This window comes from Numenius arquata, chromosome 11 (genome assembly GCF_964106895.1).
Source record: "Numenius arquata chromosome 11, bNumArq3.hap1.1, whole genome shotgun sequence".
In the NCBI taxonomy this organism is placed as follows: domain Eukaryota; kingdom Metazoa; phylum Chordata; class Aves; order Charadriiformes; family Scolopacidae; genus Numenius; species Numenius arquata.
In genome coordinates, this window is record NC_133586.1 from 43,868,013 (window position 1) to 43,883,196 (window position 15,184).

At 42.2% G+C, this 15,184-nt stretch overlaps 1 protein-coding gene across 2 annotated transcripts in view; it reads left to right on the forward strand.

Annotated features, from left to right (window-relative positions):
- Positions 1-14,643, forward strand: part of LOC141469797 (organic cation/carnitine transporter 2-like) — a 29,218-nt gene extending 14,575 nt beyond the window's left edge. For both annotated transcript variants that reach the window (XM_074155514.1, XM_074155513.1), the window contains exons 4-10: positions 124-295; positions 1,218-1,344; positions 5,511-5,611; positions 8,904-9,118; positions 10,343-10,525; positions 10,992-11,127; positions 11,881-14,643. In XM_074155514.1, the coding sequence (XP_074011615.1) occupies positions 124-295; positions 1,218-1,344; positions 5,511-5,611; positions 8,904-9,118; positions 10,343-10,525; positions 10,992-11,127; positions 11,881-11,968 (1,022 nt within the window). In that variant the 3' untranslated portion in view covers positions 11,969-14,643. The remainder of the gene's footprint in view (positions 1-123; positions 296-1,217; positions 1,345-5,510; positions 5,612-8,903; positions 9,119-10,342; positions 10,526-10,991; positions 11,128-11,880) is intronic.
- Positions 14,644-15,184: the final 541 nt, after the last annotated feature.

Below are 15,184 nucleotides of genomic sequence, written 5' to 3' on the forward strand. Positions count from 1 at the left end.
CGTGCTAGATAATGTAATTACCCAGTGTAGCATATTTCAAAGCCAATCATTAGAGGGTTTTTTTGATGTTACTGGGTTGCTATTGAGTTAAAATACTAACCTTCACTCTGTTGTTTTGAACAGGCACAGAAATTCTTGGCAAATCAATCCGTGTGCTGTTCTGCACGCTGGGCGTCTGCATATTTTACGCGTTTGGCTACATGTTGCTGCCGCTGTTTGCTTACTTCATCAGAGACTGGCGCATGCTGCTGCTGGCGCTCACGTTACCTGGGCTGCTCTGCATCCCGCTCTGGTGGTGAGTATAACTCATTTTTTAAAAAAAATTAGTCTTCAGAAGGTCCTGTCTGCAGATTTTTAAGATCCAGGCTCCAAGCCAACCGGCCTTTACCAAGGAAATTCAGGCATCAGCAGGTGAGGAATAGATGTTGTGTCCTTTACTCTTCCCACCGGTTAGCTGCAAGTCCATAGATTTATTTTTTTTCCAGCCTGAAAAGCCTATTCTTCGTTTTCTGTAGGCTTCTGTAAAATTAAGTGATGCATATGCAAAGAAAAAAAATCAAGTCAATAAAACTCATCCTTCTGCACCAACTGAAATCCCTGAACTGTTTAAGAGGAGCCCTGAAGTAAGAGCTGAAGAAGTAACCAGTTGTTTTGGGAACTTCCGTGTTTTCTTCTATAGTTAATGACATAGTACTTTTAGGTGGCATGTAAAGTTTAAACAGTCCACAGGGTGGTGGTGTTTCTTCACTTAAACCAGCATTTATGTTTGTGATTCCATCCAGCTTCTTACAAAGTTGCATGACTCTGGAGAATTCTACTTTCTGATTGCCTTTATATGACAGTATGTACAGTTAGTGATTCTATAAGTGTTATTCTCTAAGGATATGCCTCTTAATGCACAGGGTGCTGCTTGTGTATTCGCATTTCTGAATTTCTTTATTTAAACTGTTTTCCCACACTTTGAAGGTTTTAGTTGCTCTTTTTGTCTGAGTCGTTGCTTGTCTCTTGAATATTTCTAAAATCCACAAACCCATTTTAGCCTGTTCTTGTTCAGCAGGTAGTCTGCTCTTGTCAATCTGATTTGTTGTCATTGCTTTAATGTCTGTTAGACATGGCAAGTTTTGAGCTCCTCGTGCCCGGAACGGTGTGTATTGGTGCCTGCAGCAGTGCTTGCTGGGGAAATGCAGCCTCCTTATTCTGAACTTCTGTTTTTTCAGGGTCATTCCGGAATCTCCGCGGTGGCTGATCTCCCAGGGAAGGTTTCAAGAGGCGGAAGACATCATCCGAAAGGCTGCAAAAACTAACGGCATTACAGCCCCAGATGTTATATTTGACCCTAGTGAGGTAAGAGTCATTCCATTGTTTGCTGGACCTATTCATGACATGTAAAATGATTAATTCCCAGACTATGAATTGAGTTATGCCTGCAGCGTATTATGTACTTCTCAAATGGGCAAAAGGTCCACCTTTTCCTGAAAAGCAGAATACTCTTTCCCCAATTCATGAAGATTTGCAAAGCCCTTGCTGTTCCATTCCCATGGGAATGCTAACGTGTTCTAATGCAACCATCTTTGTGATCCAGTTTACAGCCACCTTTTTCCTTTTAAACTCTAGGTTTTGAGGGAAGGTAACAAATTGGAGGTACTTATTGCTTTGGGATTTAAATACTTGCACTGAACAGATCTTATGCTTGCACAGCCTAATTATATTAGTTCTATAAAAGTCTAATGCAGGACTAATCCTGGCTACTGGCAGTGTAAAGAATGTCATTCTAGTTCAATTCCATGCTCAACTCCCAATTTCTGCTCCATGTTAAGGAGAGCAAAACTTGAGCTCCTCTCGGGGGCAGTGGCAAGCGGTATCTTTTCTTCCCCATCCCTTTCTTCCAACGCTTTCTTGTTTCCTCCAGGTATCCCCCTATTTGTCTGAGCTCTTGGTGACCTTAAGACGTAGAAGCAGTTCCACACTCGCCCAAACCTGACCTCCAAATGGCAGACAGACAAACTGTTTGCATAATCCAGGAGAATGGGCACCCCCAGGCAGATCTGTGGAGTCTCTCTGATAAGTGGCCTAGTTGTGTTCTGCTTGACAGTTGACATTGTCTTGTCATTTACATGAAAATGCTTTGTATATTCACTATATTCACTGGCTTTACAAGGCCTCTGTGTCAGACTAAGGAAAATGGTGAGCCATTAAACTGTGTGTTTGCTATTGGGATTGAAGCAGCATCGCTTGGGGTGAAGTTACCTGAGGTGCAAACAAAGCTGTTTGTCCATACTTATTTCTAGATAGTAGGACAGACATCCTGGTCTTGCTGGAACTGAGTGAGAATGCAGGAAAACCCAGACCTTCTTATGAGAGCTTTTGCCCTGGATTTTCATTAGAACATGTTTTTTTTTTTCCTTTTTTTCTTCTTCCTTATTATGCTGTTGGCATGAAAACTCACCCATTGCCAGCACCACAGCAAGAGATGGGAAAATAAGCTCTGGCTCCAACATCTGCTAAAGGTCACTGTCCCTGGAATTCTCTATCTCCTGTTCTTAGAATGAAATATTGGTCTGTTTGCCATGTCTGGCATCTTCTTGCAGAAGGCAGGGGCAAGAGGAGGGATGTTGCTCCGGGGAACACTGGACAAGGGGAAATGCTGATTTCTGGAGCACACGGTGCTTATTTACGGATAAATCCTTGCATGTCAACCGTCAGAAACAGATTCACATTCTGACACTGAAAGGAAAATGAGCTTGATGAGCAGGCACTGGTTAAACGCCGAACTCCTGTCCATCTTTTTACTTTTTTAAGGTAAAAGTAACGGTGTGACCAAAAAATTTGTGCAAAACTTTTCTTCGTCAGTGGTCTGTTCGCGCTGGTCTCCTGTCTGCTTTCTGGAGAGCTGTAAAGCAGAAGGTTTGCAGCCTCTCGTGAGTTTTAAGGAAGCACGTTTACACTGCAGAGAGGTTCTCAGAAATCCAGCTGGCTCATGGCCCTCCTGCAGCTGGATGGTGAGTTCTGGATGGAGGAGTCCCCCCAAGCTTGTGTTTGTGAGTGTTCCTCGAACCCATGCAGCTGGAGAGCAGCACCTGCAATGTTTAGCCTCCAGAGATTTCAAAACCAGTTAGGATCCAACAGGTGACAAGCTGTGGAGCACAAATAGGGCCTGGTTGGCTTAATTATCCCATATGTGGGGGATAAAAATGTTTGGGCAATAGGTTTAATTTCAAATCATGGCTTTCCCCTCCCTGCACTCCTCATAGCTTCTTGTTCCAGCTTGTCCTGGTAAGGATTCTGTTGTCTACTTACCCAGCTCCTAAAAGGCAGGATCCTTTTTTCTCATCAACTGTATGTTCCTGGTTTTGTTTTGTGGTTTGTTTGGGTTTTCTCCTTTTTTTTTTTTTTTTTTTTTTGTTTCCTGTTTGCTAGTTTCTTGGCAACAAATAGTGGCAAAACTGGAGAGTGCTTAGGAAAGATCATGTGATTTATGAGAAGGGGCTGGGAGCTGTGGAGCTGCCTGCAGTCTCTGTGCTGGGAGCTTTAGCTTCAGGCAGGATGAAGCTATCAAATGGAAAGAACTGTTTGCATTTGCTAGAAAATGCAGATTTATAAAATCAAATACACTGATGTTCGGCCTGCACGAGCATCAGGCTGCTATTTTATCCAGGTCTTAAGAACAAGATATCATTCAGAAAAATATTTCACCTGAATTTACATAAACTTCATGTTCCCATTAGCTCAGATGCGGTCTACAAGATATTAAAGAGATAATATGTATTTTGAGTTGAGGGGCAAGAGTTAAGGGTCCCAAATCGGTGTCCAGCAACTAACTTGCCAAAAGAAACATCACTAACTGACTACTCAAGGGAGATTGATGAGGAATTAAGTTCAACTAATGCTTGCTTTTGTCTCTTTATTGGTGTGTTGTGTCCTGCAATACATCCAGCTACTTCTGCTGGACCAGCCTGATGTTTTAAGGGAAAAAAGTACTGTAAATTGAACTAATACAGAGTAATGGATGGTGTATTAGACAAGGTGGAAAGAGTTCAGAAAAGTTACAAGTAGTGAGTAATTGCTCTGTTTTGAAACTACAATCATAGTTTACTTTTATTGATAACCATTTGCACATGCCATGAAGGAGTACACAGTGCCAACAAAAGGCATTCAGTCTTTAAACATGTTAAAATCAAATTTTACATTCTCAGGTCATGCTGACTTGAAAAATCAAGGGAGGGAGGTAATCTTTGTATACAGTTTATTGTGTTTGCACATAATCAAGGTCTGCCAGGCAAGGGTGGTTCTTCTGGTTGAGGAAGGAGAAGTCCTCAAATAACACAAAAAAAAGAATCTCTGTGGAAGATTACAAGATCAAAATCTTGTTGATATTCTTACTGTAAGACTGTTCAAAATAGCATTAACTTGATGTATAAGTAGTCTGGGATAAATCCTGAAAACATACCGTCTTTTGCAATAACAAAAATATGACATGTCTAGAAAACTGTCGTTCTTCAGTTCTGAGTGTTGCTTGATCAGAGTTGATAGTTTTAATAACGGAACGTCTCCTCTTAAATCACCTTTTACATATTTTTAAAAATATCTCCCTAGTAATTTCTCGTTGGGGTCTAAATTAAAGTCCTAAATTTAAAAAAAAATATGCTTACATTCTTTCCTTTTCTACAATCTTATGGAGCACAAAACTTGTTTGCAAGCTTCATGGATGAATGTCTTCACATTGTTTATGTGGACGTGGTTTTATTTTGAGGAGCTGGAAAGTTTCATGGGGGAAGGAGAAGTTTGTTGTCTTTTTGTTTATATTCTTAGAAGATGATCTGAAAACCAGGCTGGATGATAATGGGGACTCTTCAGCTCGTTAGCCAGTTTGTCTCAGTTTAAATACATTACTCTTAGGTCCAGCATGAGGAGTCATTTACTAAATCTGTCCTGCTGCAGTTTAATCTCATTATTTCTTGCTTTGTCTGCAGTGGACATAGAGGAGAGTTTATCACTTTTTTTGCTGGTCCTTGAAGGCCATTCTTGGCCTTTTAAGACTCCCTCATTCTGGTCCTTGGGCTAAATAAACCCTCTACGTTTACAGATCATGTTTTTCAAATATCTCGTCATCCTGGGTGCTCTCTTGTCTTCTGTCTTGACTTCCAGGATCCTCGGGGTGCCCTGCTCAAAACTGCACCTAACTCTGCCAGCAGTAACATATAAATAATGAATTAACGCTGTCACTTTGTAATTCAAGTATAAAAGTAACAATAAGCAGTTGCTTTGCGGAGCCTGAGGCAGAGAAAATGCTTACAAATTTCAGCCTGAATTTTAAGTGACTTTAGATTAGGGAGGAGCAACTACTTTCACGGGTAGTTGGCTCTCACAACTTAAACATTTTTGGTTAAAACTGAGGCACCTGTTTCAGCTCTGCAGCATATAAAATACTCGTGTATAAGTTGGAGGGGGCTTATTTTCACACAAATTCTGCTTGCAGGAGGTTAATGTTCCCATGGTTGGTTTGTTTGCAGCTGCAAGATACGAATTCCCAGAAACAACAGACGTACACCATTTTGGATCTAATGAGAACCCGGAATATCCTAACTATCACAATTATGTCGGTGGTGATTTGGTAAGCAACAGCGGTTCGGGAGTATGTAAGCACAAAAGCAGCAAAAAAACACCTGTTCTTTGAACGCTAAGGCATTCTGAAGAGATATGGACAAAACCAGCTCAAAACCCAACAACCTGCTGCCTGAAGCAGCCACATTCTGGTGACGTAGGTTCTTCGTTTTAGTAACAGTCTAGAAGAACATCTGGATTGTTATTTCTTTCTGAAGCAGTCAGACATAGCCTGAGCTGGGCAGGGATCAGCTCAGCTGGCAGTGATGCATGGGAATCCTGCCTGATGCTGGGCCTTGGGGAATCCTCATCTGACTGTAACAAAGTCTTTTAAGAGGAGTGAGTCATGCCCTGTCCTCCAGTTAGAGAATGCTGCCCAGGGGTCCCAACACAGCCATGGATGGATGCCTGACTTATGGAGAGAACCTCCCCATATCTTTTGTATTGTCTCTTAAAGGGATAAAGCTGCCTGTGAAGTTCTAATCTGAGATTTCCCTAGGCTTTTCCTGCTAGCTATTCTGTCTGCCTGCCCTCTTCACAGCTTGGTGTTGCACTAGCTAAAGCCGTGCTTTATGCTCAATTTGATTATACACTTGTCATTTTCTTTTACTGGAAACCTCAATGAAGCTGTAATTGCTCAGAGGAGAAAATGGAGAGGGTAATTTATAGCTAAGTATAAAATTGGGGTTTAATTAGGGTGTGTACCTACAGTGTCCTCACCAAGAAGGTCCTTCAAGTGCTTTGGAGCCAACTAGGTCTGTTTGCTGCCTTAATGAACAACATTCCTGTGCTTTGGTGAGGCAAAGCTTGGAATTCAGTCCACTGAGCTGCCGGTGCATACAGGCTGATGTGGCTTTTGGGTTCAAAGGATGACTTGGTCAATGTTTAAGCCAGACAGTGCTGCAAACACACTGAGAAAGGAGCTCGAGCAGTAAACAGCTCAAAAAAAGAAAAGTAATGCTGGTTCTTTCAATGTCAATACAGTTTCCATGTACTGTTGTCTTACCTCCAAGTCAATTGCTGACTCTCACCTTTAATTGGAAGTTAGCTAGAGAATTGAGACTGCCCTACTTCTAATCTACGTGGAGATCAGTAGCAAGTTCTAGGCACAGCCGATTTGGCATGTATGGTTGGAGAAATCAAATGCAGAACCTGTTGGAACAGCGTTTCTGATCAGACAAAGGATCTGAGAGAAACAGCGTGATGTGGCAGTATGTAATTCATTCCATATGCTGGAGGGCTTTTTACCACGTGATAAATGAGGTTTTATGATAGGGAGGAAGAGTCAAACATGTGCAACTGACTTACCCAATCTCACCTCCTCTTGCAGGAAAGTATTCAGTTGATTTGGGCAATTTTTCTACTATTTTTACCTTGCGTGTCAGTTGTCTAACCTCCTCTTAATTAATTTCCCAAACTATAAAGCATCCTGTGCTGATTCACAGCAATGTTTTCCAACCTGTAGTACAGCCACGGTATATTCTGCATTATGAACTGAAAGATCTCATATAAGAAGCTCTGTAGAAGAGGATGGTTGCAGATAGGGGTATATCAACTTTACATATTGCTGAGTTTTGTTAATTTTGAGTAAGGAACAGGCCTTTAAACTAATCCCTTTGCTGGGTTTGCATCGGGGAGGAGAAAGTTTGGCTTCTTGTCACCCTGGGATGTGTAAATACCCCAGTAGTTTTCCCAGAAAATGTATAACTGTGTCAAAGTTTGCCAGTGTGATAAGCCAAGGCAAACTGCTACTGAAAGTGAGTTCCAGCAAGCAGTTTATTGTATATATAAAAATAACTCCTGGGAGCACCTGGCTGGGCGTATTGCATCGTGGAAAACACCAGGACACTCCTGCTGAGAAGAATAGCCTTAGCTGGCAGGGCAGACACCTCAGCGGGGGGGGTCACCCTCCAATACATGACTTCATACCTTCCCAGGTACGCCAGGCAGGTTATTTTAAGCAATTGGACCATGAAAGGCTCTTCCCGTGTGAAGTGAGGAGGAGGAAGAGCTAATCTTTGGTGGGTGACCTGCTTTGTGCAGTGCAGTGATTTTTTTTTCTCCAGGTTTTGTTACGACACAGGTGCTGGAGGAGATGAAGTGCTGAGCGCTCTGTGCCTCACTGGTGCATCTCACACCTCCTCGTCCATAGGCATAGTGCTTAGAGAGATGGTTTAGTGATGGTTTTCGTCAGTGTTGGGTTGATGGTTGGACTCAATGATCTGAAAGGTCCCTTCCAACCCAGACAGTTCTATGACTTTATGATCCAATGCCTGTTGTTCCTTTGTTTACCACGTGTTACTCATTGGAGAAGCATAACCTTCTCTTCCCAGCACCTCCCAAGATATGACAGGATTTGTCTCCAGGGCCAGTTGTGTGTTTCCCTCAATCATGTGGAAGCCAGCTCTCATCTGGCAGCGGCACAATTCAGGTGGCAGCATTCCCGGCCACCAAGCTCTGTCCCATCGCACTGACCAACCCGGGCACCAAGCCACGCAAACGTGACTTGGATGCTGCCCAGCCAGCCTGGGGCACAGCAGAGAAAATCCCAGATTGTTTGGGTCTGCCAGGATGCCATACTCCTCCTCTCTGACTTTATACACAGAGCATGGAGGGTAATGACCCAGAAACAACGTTATCCACTCAGAACTCCCTTGTAAACATAATTAAAAGCTACTGTAGACCTCAGCAGTGGTAAAATTCAGTGGTTCAAACTTTCAGGCTAAGGCTTCTACTAGTAATAGGAACTGCCATTCATCATCACTTACCTCCTAGGGTTGACCTGAAATACAAAGGCATTAGAAATAGTCAGCTCCTCTCCAGCAGCATGACTCGCAGAGACAAATGCCATGTCTAAAAGTGACCAATAACCCAAAGCTTCCTTGTGAGGTCTGAGTGAGAGTGGGATGGACAGTGATAAAGTCATGTGATGGCATCAGGAGAGAAGTATGACCTCTATAGCTGCAGGACCATCCAGCAGTGGTGGGCTCATAGGTCTGGGCCTCACCAAGGTGAGCAACAGTTCTGGAGTTACTTAATTACATTAATGCTGAATAGGATTATTTTTTAATATATTTTATTCCTTGAACTCAAGGGGAACTAGAAAGATAAAACGTATCAGCACTGTGTAATTGTTATTTTGCTCTTTCTGAAGTCAGCACTTAAGATGCTTCAGAGGTGAACAAATTGATACGCTGAATTGGCCTTACGTAGTGATTTCTGTGCTTGAGATCTAAAAGAGGTTCGTGGTAACCTCAGGAGGAAGAGAAATTCATCTGATCCTGTTATTCTGCTTCTTTCAGGATGATAATCTCTGTTGGTTATTTTGGACTTTCTCTTGACACACCTAACTTGCACGGAGACGTCTATTTGAACTGCTTCCTCTCGGCGGTGATTGAAGTTCCAGCCTACATTATTTCCTGGCTGCTGCTTCGAAATCTCCCCCGACGGTACTCAATGGCTGCTGCGTTATTCTTGGGAGGCTGTGTTCTTCTCTTCATTCAGCTGGTGCCTTCACGTATGGAATCGTTAGTTGATCTCAAATATGTACGATAGGTGAAGTGCAGTGCCATGTCCCACGGGAGGAAAAGTGTCCCGAGGGGGCCAAATACAGATATTTGTTCCCTATCTTTGCCCCTCTTCCATGGTTCTCAGTGCTGACATAAACATGTCAATTCAATATATTTTTAAAGGTGGGTCATTGGCTTTGCGGTCTGTTGGGATCAGCTCTGTAATCCAGCTTTGCCTTAACCTACATCCCTGGCAAGGTCCAAGCGTAAAACTAGCCTGAGACCAACCAGAATTTGATGAGCAGAGGTTCCCAAGAGGCTGCAGGACTCGCTTCCCAAACAGCTCTCAATGACTCTCTCTTTATGGCTTGTTTAAACAGTTGTATTTAAGGGAGTCATTGTGGAGGCATTTTTGATAAACAAAGATGCTTGTATTGAATTAGTGTTGATAGTTAAAATAATAAATAATAAAATACTTAAAATAATGTTTTGCACATGGAAAGGAGGACAAAATAGCATTTATTGGATATCAAACCATATGTGTCTTTAGGGCAGTTAGATTAATAGGGTTATGGACTCATTACTGATAATGAATATGATGGAGGGGTGTTGTTGATTATCACATATTTACAAATCAAAGAATAAAAGAGAATGCACGAGAACTGCCATGCTTATTTTATGCAGGTAGTACATGTGGTACCTTCTCTTTTTTTTTTTTTTTTTCCCCTCCTGTCCTTTGAGTCAATTGGCGCTGGTACGATCTGTTTTGATTTTCATATCTGCCTGTCCCGGTTACAGTCAACCCAGCTTCCTATAATTAAATTATTGACTTATAGCTAGGAATGTTAATGAGAAACCAGAGCAGGAAACGAAAAGTACTTGTTTCAAATGTTTGATTTTGTTCACTTATATCAAAAGGGATATATGGCATTGTTTGCCATAGCAGAGTTCTGGCCTCTGAAATGCCAGAGGACCTCTCCAGTTCTTGCTCTCTTCTCCTTATTTTTTGCTTGCAGGAAGCCCCATCCTCAAGAGGAAATGAAAACATTGGGTCCTTGTAATTTTAAAAGAAACAAAATTTCAAATGTTGCCCACACTTGTAGAGGTGTACAGGGGAAAAGGACACCAGATACTGGAATTAATTAGGCAGGAGTTACACGAACACAATGGAATTAAGAGATACCATGAATTGTCAGAGCTTTATTGAAGTCCTTACTGTGTTTTGATTTCAGATCTTCGTACGCTATCTATTATGCTGGTGATGTTGGGGAAATTTGGGATCACGTCTGCCTTTTCAACTGTTTATGTTTACACGGCTGAGCTCTACCCGACTGTGGTGAGAAACATGGGAGTTGGAGCCAGTTCCATGGCCTCTAGGCTGGGCAGCATCCTCTCGCCTTACTTCGTTTATCTCGGTAAGTTAACGAGCCTCTGTGTGTGCAGGGGGGATGCCGGTGGTTGGAAAGTGAGGACTTTTGCCCAGAGCAGTGTCCTGCCTTGGGGGGTCCTTGGGCTTTTCTACTGGTCTCTGTTTCCGGGTGTCTTGTGGAAAGTGCAGGTGACAGTGGGGTGTCAACGTCTCTGAGGAATGGGCTTAACGTAGAGAAACTGGGGTTTGTGTCCTATTGAAGAGATGCTCTAAAGACTCACAATCTTAGTGACTCCTTGGGGACAGCTCTAAAAGCTATTGTTTTCCAGTTGCTCGAGTTCTTAAAACCACATTTATCACAACACGCTTTGAGTGCTAGACTGTGAAGGGGGTGGGTTCGTTGGTTTTTTTACTGAAAGCATAAATCTTGCACAGGTAAAGCCCTGTGCCAAGGTGAAAACATTATCAGAGACTTAGAGCTGATGCTGGCTTTATGTATTGTGTTCTGCTAGGTGCCTACGATCGATTCCTGCCTTACATCCTGATGGGGAGCCTGACTGTGCTGTCAGGAATTCTGACTTTATTTCTGCCAGAAAGCTACGGTATGCCTCTTCCAGACACAATCGAGCAAATGCTGTTGGTGAAAGGGTAAGTGTCACCTTCTGATCTTTACACATATATTCTCTGCCCTGAGAAGAGGAATAGATTTTCCTAGGTGTTGGCAGATGAAGGGGCTGGTTTGGGGAGTGTAGTTGGTGCTCTGTTGAAAATATAAGAGCTTGGCTGGGATCTTGGTCCCTCTTTCCAAGTGCGTGTGTTTGTATGCACATCTTAGCTCCAAATTTAACATTTTACTCTGAGGCCTGAATAGAAATACATACGAGGAATGCATTTGCAAAAGCGTATTGCTTTATAAAAGTATAGGGACACTCCGTAGGTTATAATCTATCTTTCTAGGTTCTGAAAGTCATCTAAGTCCTGGTGAAGTGCTGAGCTCTTCAAAGGCATTGAGAGCATTTGACCCTTTGCCCCAGCTCTGACTGAAGATGGCACATAACCATACACCTGGTGTAAGAAAGGGACCTGTCCAATGGAAATCATCAGGATATTAAAATTAGGAAGCTGTAATGTCATTATGCCCCATCCCTGGAGGGGTTCAAGACCTGGTTGGACGGGGCTTTGAGCAACCTGGTCTGGTGGGAGATGTCCCTGCCCAGGGCAAGACTTAGAACTGGATGGGCTTTAAGGTCTCTTCCAATCCAAACCATTCTATGATTCTATAATGTCAAACAGGGCTCAAGATATCCAAGATTTTTTTACTCTGTTCTCTCATCTATTTTTTTTTTAAGTTATTTTCTCTCTTTTTTCTTTTCTTTTTTTTTTTTTTTCTTTTTCTCCTAGATTAGAATACAGGCCTGCATCTAGTAGCACCAGGGCTTCCAAGGAGGAAGAAGAAAACCCAGAGATTTTTAAAAGCACAGCTTTTTGATGGAACTCCTGTGTACTTCCTGGTGGACTGAAAGTTAAATGGACTTTACTTCTAAAATTCATTCTAGAAAGGGCTAGTGGCAACACTTTGTTTCCTGTAATTTTAACCTTATTTATTAATTTAAACACTGTTCCGTACATTCTCTTTTTATATGAAGATAAATACTGTATAGCCTTTAATGAGATTTTTCAGCCACAGTTGTGTTAATGCAGTAGTACCATGGGACAGTATCTGATAAATCCTTTGTAACTTTAAATGTATAGTTCAGCTGAAAGATACTTGAAAATGAGTTCAAGGGCTGGCAGGGTACCTGGATTCCTCGGTGAACCTTCTCCAGAGCTAACGGATATCAACAAGTAAAAAAATTCCAGAAAAAGCTGCTAATTGGTTTTGACTCCTTTGACTTCTGTCTCTGGACAGGAAACTTATTTATTATAGTGAAGGTTATGAGAAGGTGCCTCCCTGTGATCTTACTCAAATGACTTTGCACGTGCTGAATTTGGTACCGAATTCAGAAAGATGCAAAGAAAGATTTTGAGAATTAATTCTAACTTGTTACGTTTTAACTCAAGGTAGGGTTGTCTTGCACAAAGGATTTGTAGCACTGAAGCTTTCCTTATAAAACTCACTTGATTCCAATGCTGGTTTTCAACCGTACCCGTATGGTGAAGCTGTTTACATCTGACCCCGGACCGTATTTATTTTAACTGATGCAAAAGGTTTAATCTGTGTGCGGAGGGAGCGGTGTTCGTTTGGGGTTCTTCCCTTTTGATGTGTGGGGGAAATATGTCTAAATCGTTTTAACGTCTTCTGTGCAATTTGGATGACGGAAACAATCCTCCGGTCTTTGTTCTGCGCTTTCACACATGTGCACATACACACGCACACAATTAATGTATTTAGGGATAAATTTTTGTGTTAATCTCTGTTACTGCGGTGACCTTACGGTGGAATGTCCTGAGAACAAAATTCAGAATATGTTTCAGACCACTGGTTCTCAATTCCCAAGTGCCAACTGTACGATTGCCATGAGGTCTGTTATTTCACTTAACTTATATAATCAGTAAATTGTTTTCAGATTGTTGGGGGAAAAAAAAAAATAATCTTTTTGACAATCTGCCAAGAAATTGTTCCTCAGGTCGTGGAAGCACCCTTGGCATTACCTGTGTTTCTTTAAATATATACAATGTATACCTACACCCAGTCTCGTTTGTACTATTGGGATTGTACTTTGACAGATGTGAGTGGTGAAAGGTTTCTGTCTGGTGGCATCTGTTTGTGTTTTGTTCTGTCTTGTAGAAGCTTAATAAACAGAAACTAAACCTTTGTAGCCAAAGCTTAGGGGCCTTACTCTCTGCTGCGGCAGCTGGGAGTGGAAGTTTTGCCTTTTCCGACGGTATTTAAATAGGTGGCATCGGCTGATTCCAGTCTTTCCCTAACTAATCCCCCAGATCCTGTCCTTGGGAACCAGCTCCAGTAGCGGGACTGGTGCGCTGGTGTGTGCCCTCCACGCTGCTTGTCTTAAAAACAAAAAAAAAAAACAAAACAAGAAAGTAGAAAAAACTGTATAGACTAAAGTGATTTGGTTTTTTTAAACTCTTCCTACCAGTGTCTTGAGCTTTACGGTTTGCTCCGTTTTCCCTGCAGTTTCACTGAATATTTTTTTTTAGAGATGGAAGGGACCATAGAGATCATCTAGTCCAAATTTCTTACCTACTCGTTTAGTATTTTAATTTCTGGATGCAGCAGGAAGTTATCCAGCGTTACTGGCTCAGAGAATGATACCCAAAAACACAGTTTTGTCATCCCATCAGCTCTTCTGAGGAGAGAAATTCCAGCCTTTGGGCAGGTTTGGTGTCACTCCTGTTCCACAGGTCGACGGGGCGTTGGCAGGCAGGTTTCAAATGCGGTGTGGGATTTGAAGCTTGTGCAAAAAATTGAGAATCTGGATTTTGCAAGCCTCGCTGCATGTTTTACAATAGCCTTGACACGAGTAAATACCTGTCAGGAGAGCGCATGTAACAGCCCGTCTCCCTCGCCCAAAGGGCATGACACGATCCGTCAGCCTTCCCACCTTTTTTTTTTTTTAAATATTCATTGCAAGCTTAAGAATACATTCTAAAACTTGGTACAGCCATTTTTCTTTGTAAGCCTTATTTCTAGGAACTGGAGCGTTTAGGAGCAGCTTCTTTTTCTGTGTGTTGCAGAAGAATTATCTGATAACCACAGGAATCTGAGACAAAACACATTTAACTGCAACTTCCCTGTAATCCGTTTGCCAGTGTAAACAACCCTGTCCCATAAGTCTCTTCCTGTAAACTCTTTCAGAAAATATGCTGAAATGTAAGATACGTGCTTGCCCGATACATGGTTTAGCGGGGAAATTCCTGTCCTGAAGTGCAGAGACCTCTTAACGTCTGATTTAGCTGTAATTTCTTATCCCGTGTTTTATCCAGGTATGTGCCTGGACAGTGAGATGTTTGTTCGTGAATGTTTAAATGTTCTAATGTTTACTAAAGTTTTTTGTGGGGGTTTTTTGTTGGTGGTTTGTTGTCGTTTTTTTTCTAATCCAGCCAAATTGGGGAATTTTTTGATTATGACTAATACTACAAAACACAACGGCAATCTCTTTGTGTCAAAAAAATACTTTTTTTTTTTTCCCTTGCTCATCTTTTAAAAAAAAAAAAAAAAAAAAAGTATGAGTCTGTAGCCTATATTTAATATAGCATCCTGGATTATTTGCTATTTACTTTTTTTATCCTGCTCTTCGCAAGTTTATCTCTAAACCAAGGAGCTTGTCCTAGTGGGTAGGCAGAATCCAGCTAATAGGTATTTCCAAAAGAAATTGGAGGAATGTTTTAAATATAGGTAGGTGATCCTATCTGTGCAGAGAAGATGCAGATGAAAGGACCAGGGTAGTGATGGTCTCCCTGGACTGGGCACTGGGGAGGTCCCACCTCGAGGGTTGTGTCCAGTTTTGGGCCCCTCACTATAAGACAGACATTGAGGTGCTGGAGCGTGTCCAGAGAAGGGCAACGGAGCTGGTGAGGGGTCTGGAGCACAAGTCTTGTGAGGAGCGGCTGAGGGAGCTGGGGGTGTTCAGCCTGGAGAAAAGGAGGCTGAGGGGAGACCTTCTCGTGGTGAAAAACCTGCTCTGCTGCGCTCTGGCAAAACCAGGGCTTTTGCTCCTGTTATCCTCAAAGAAGTAGTAAGTGA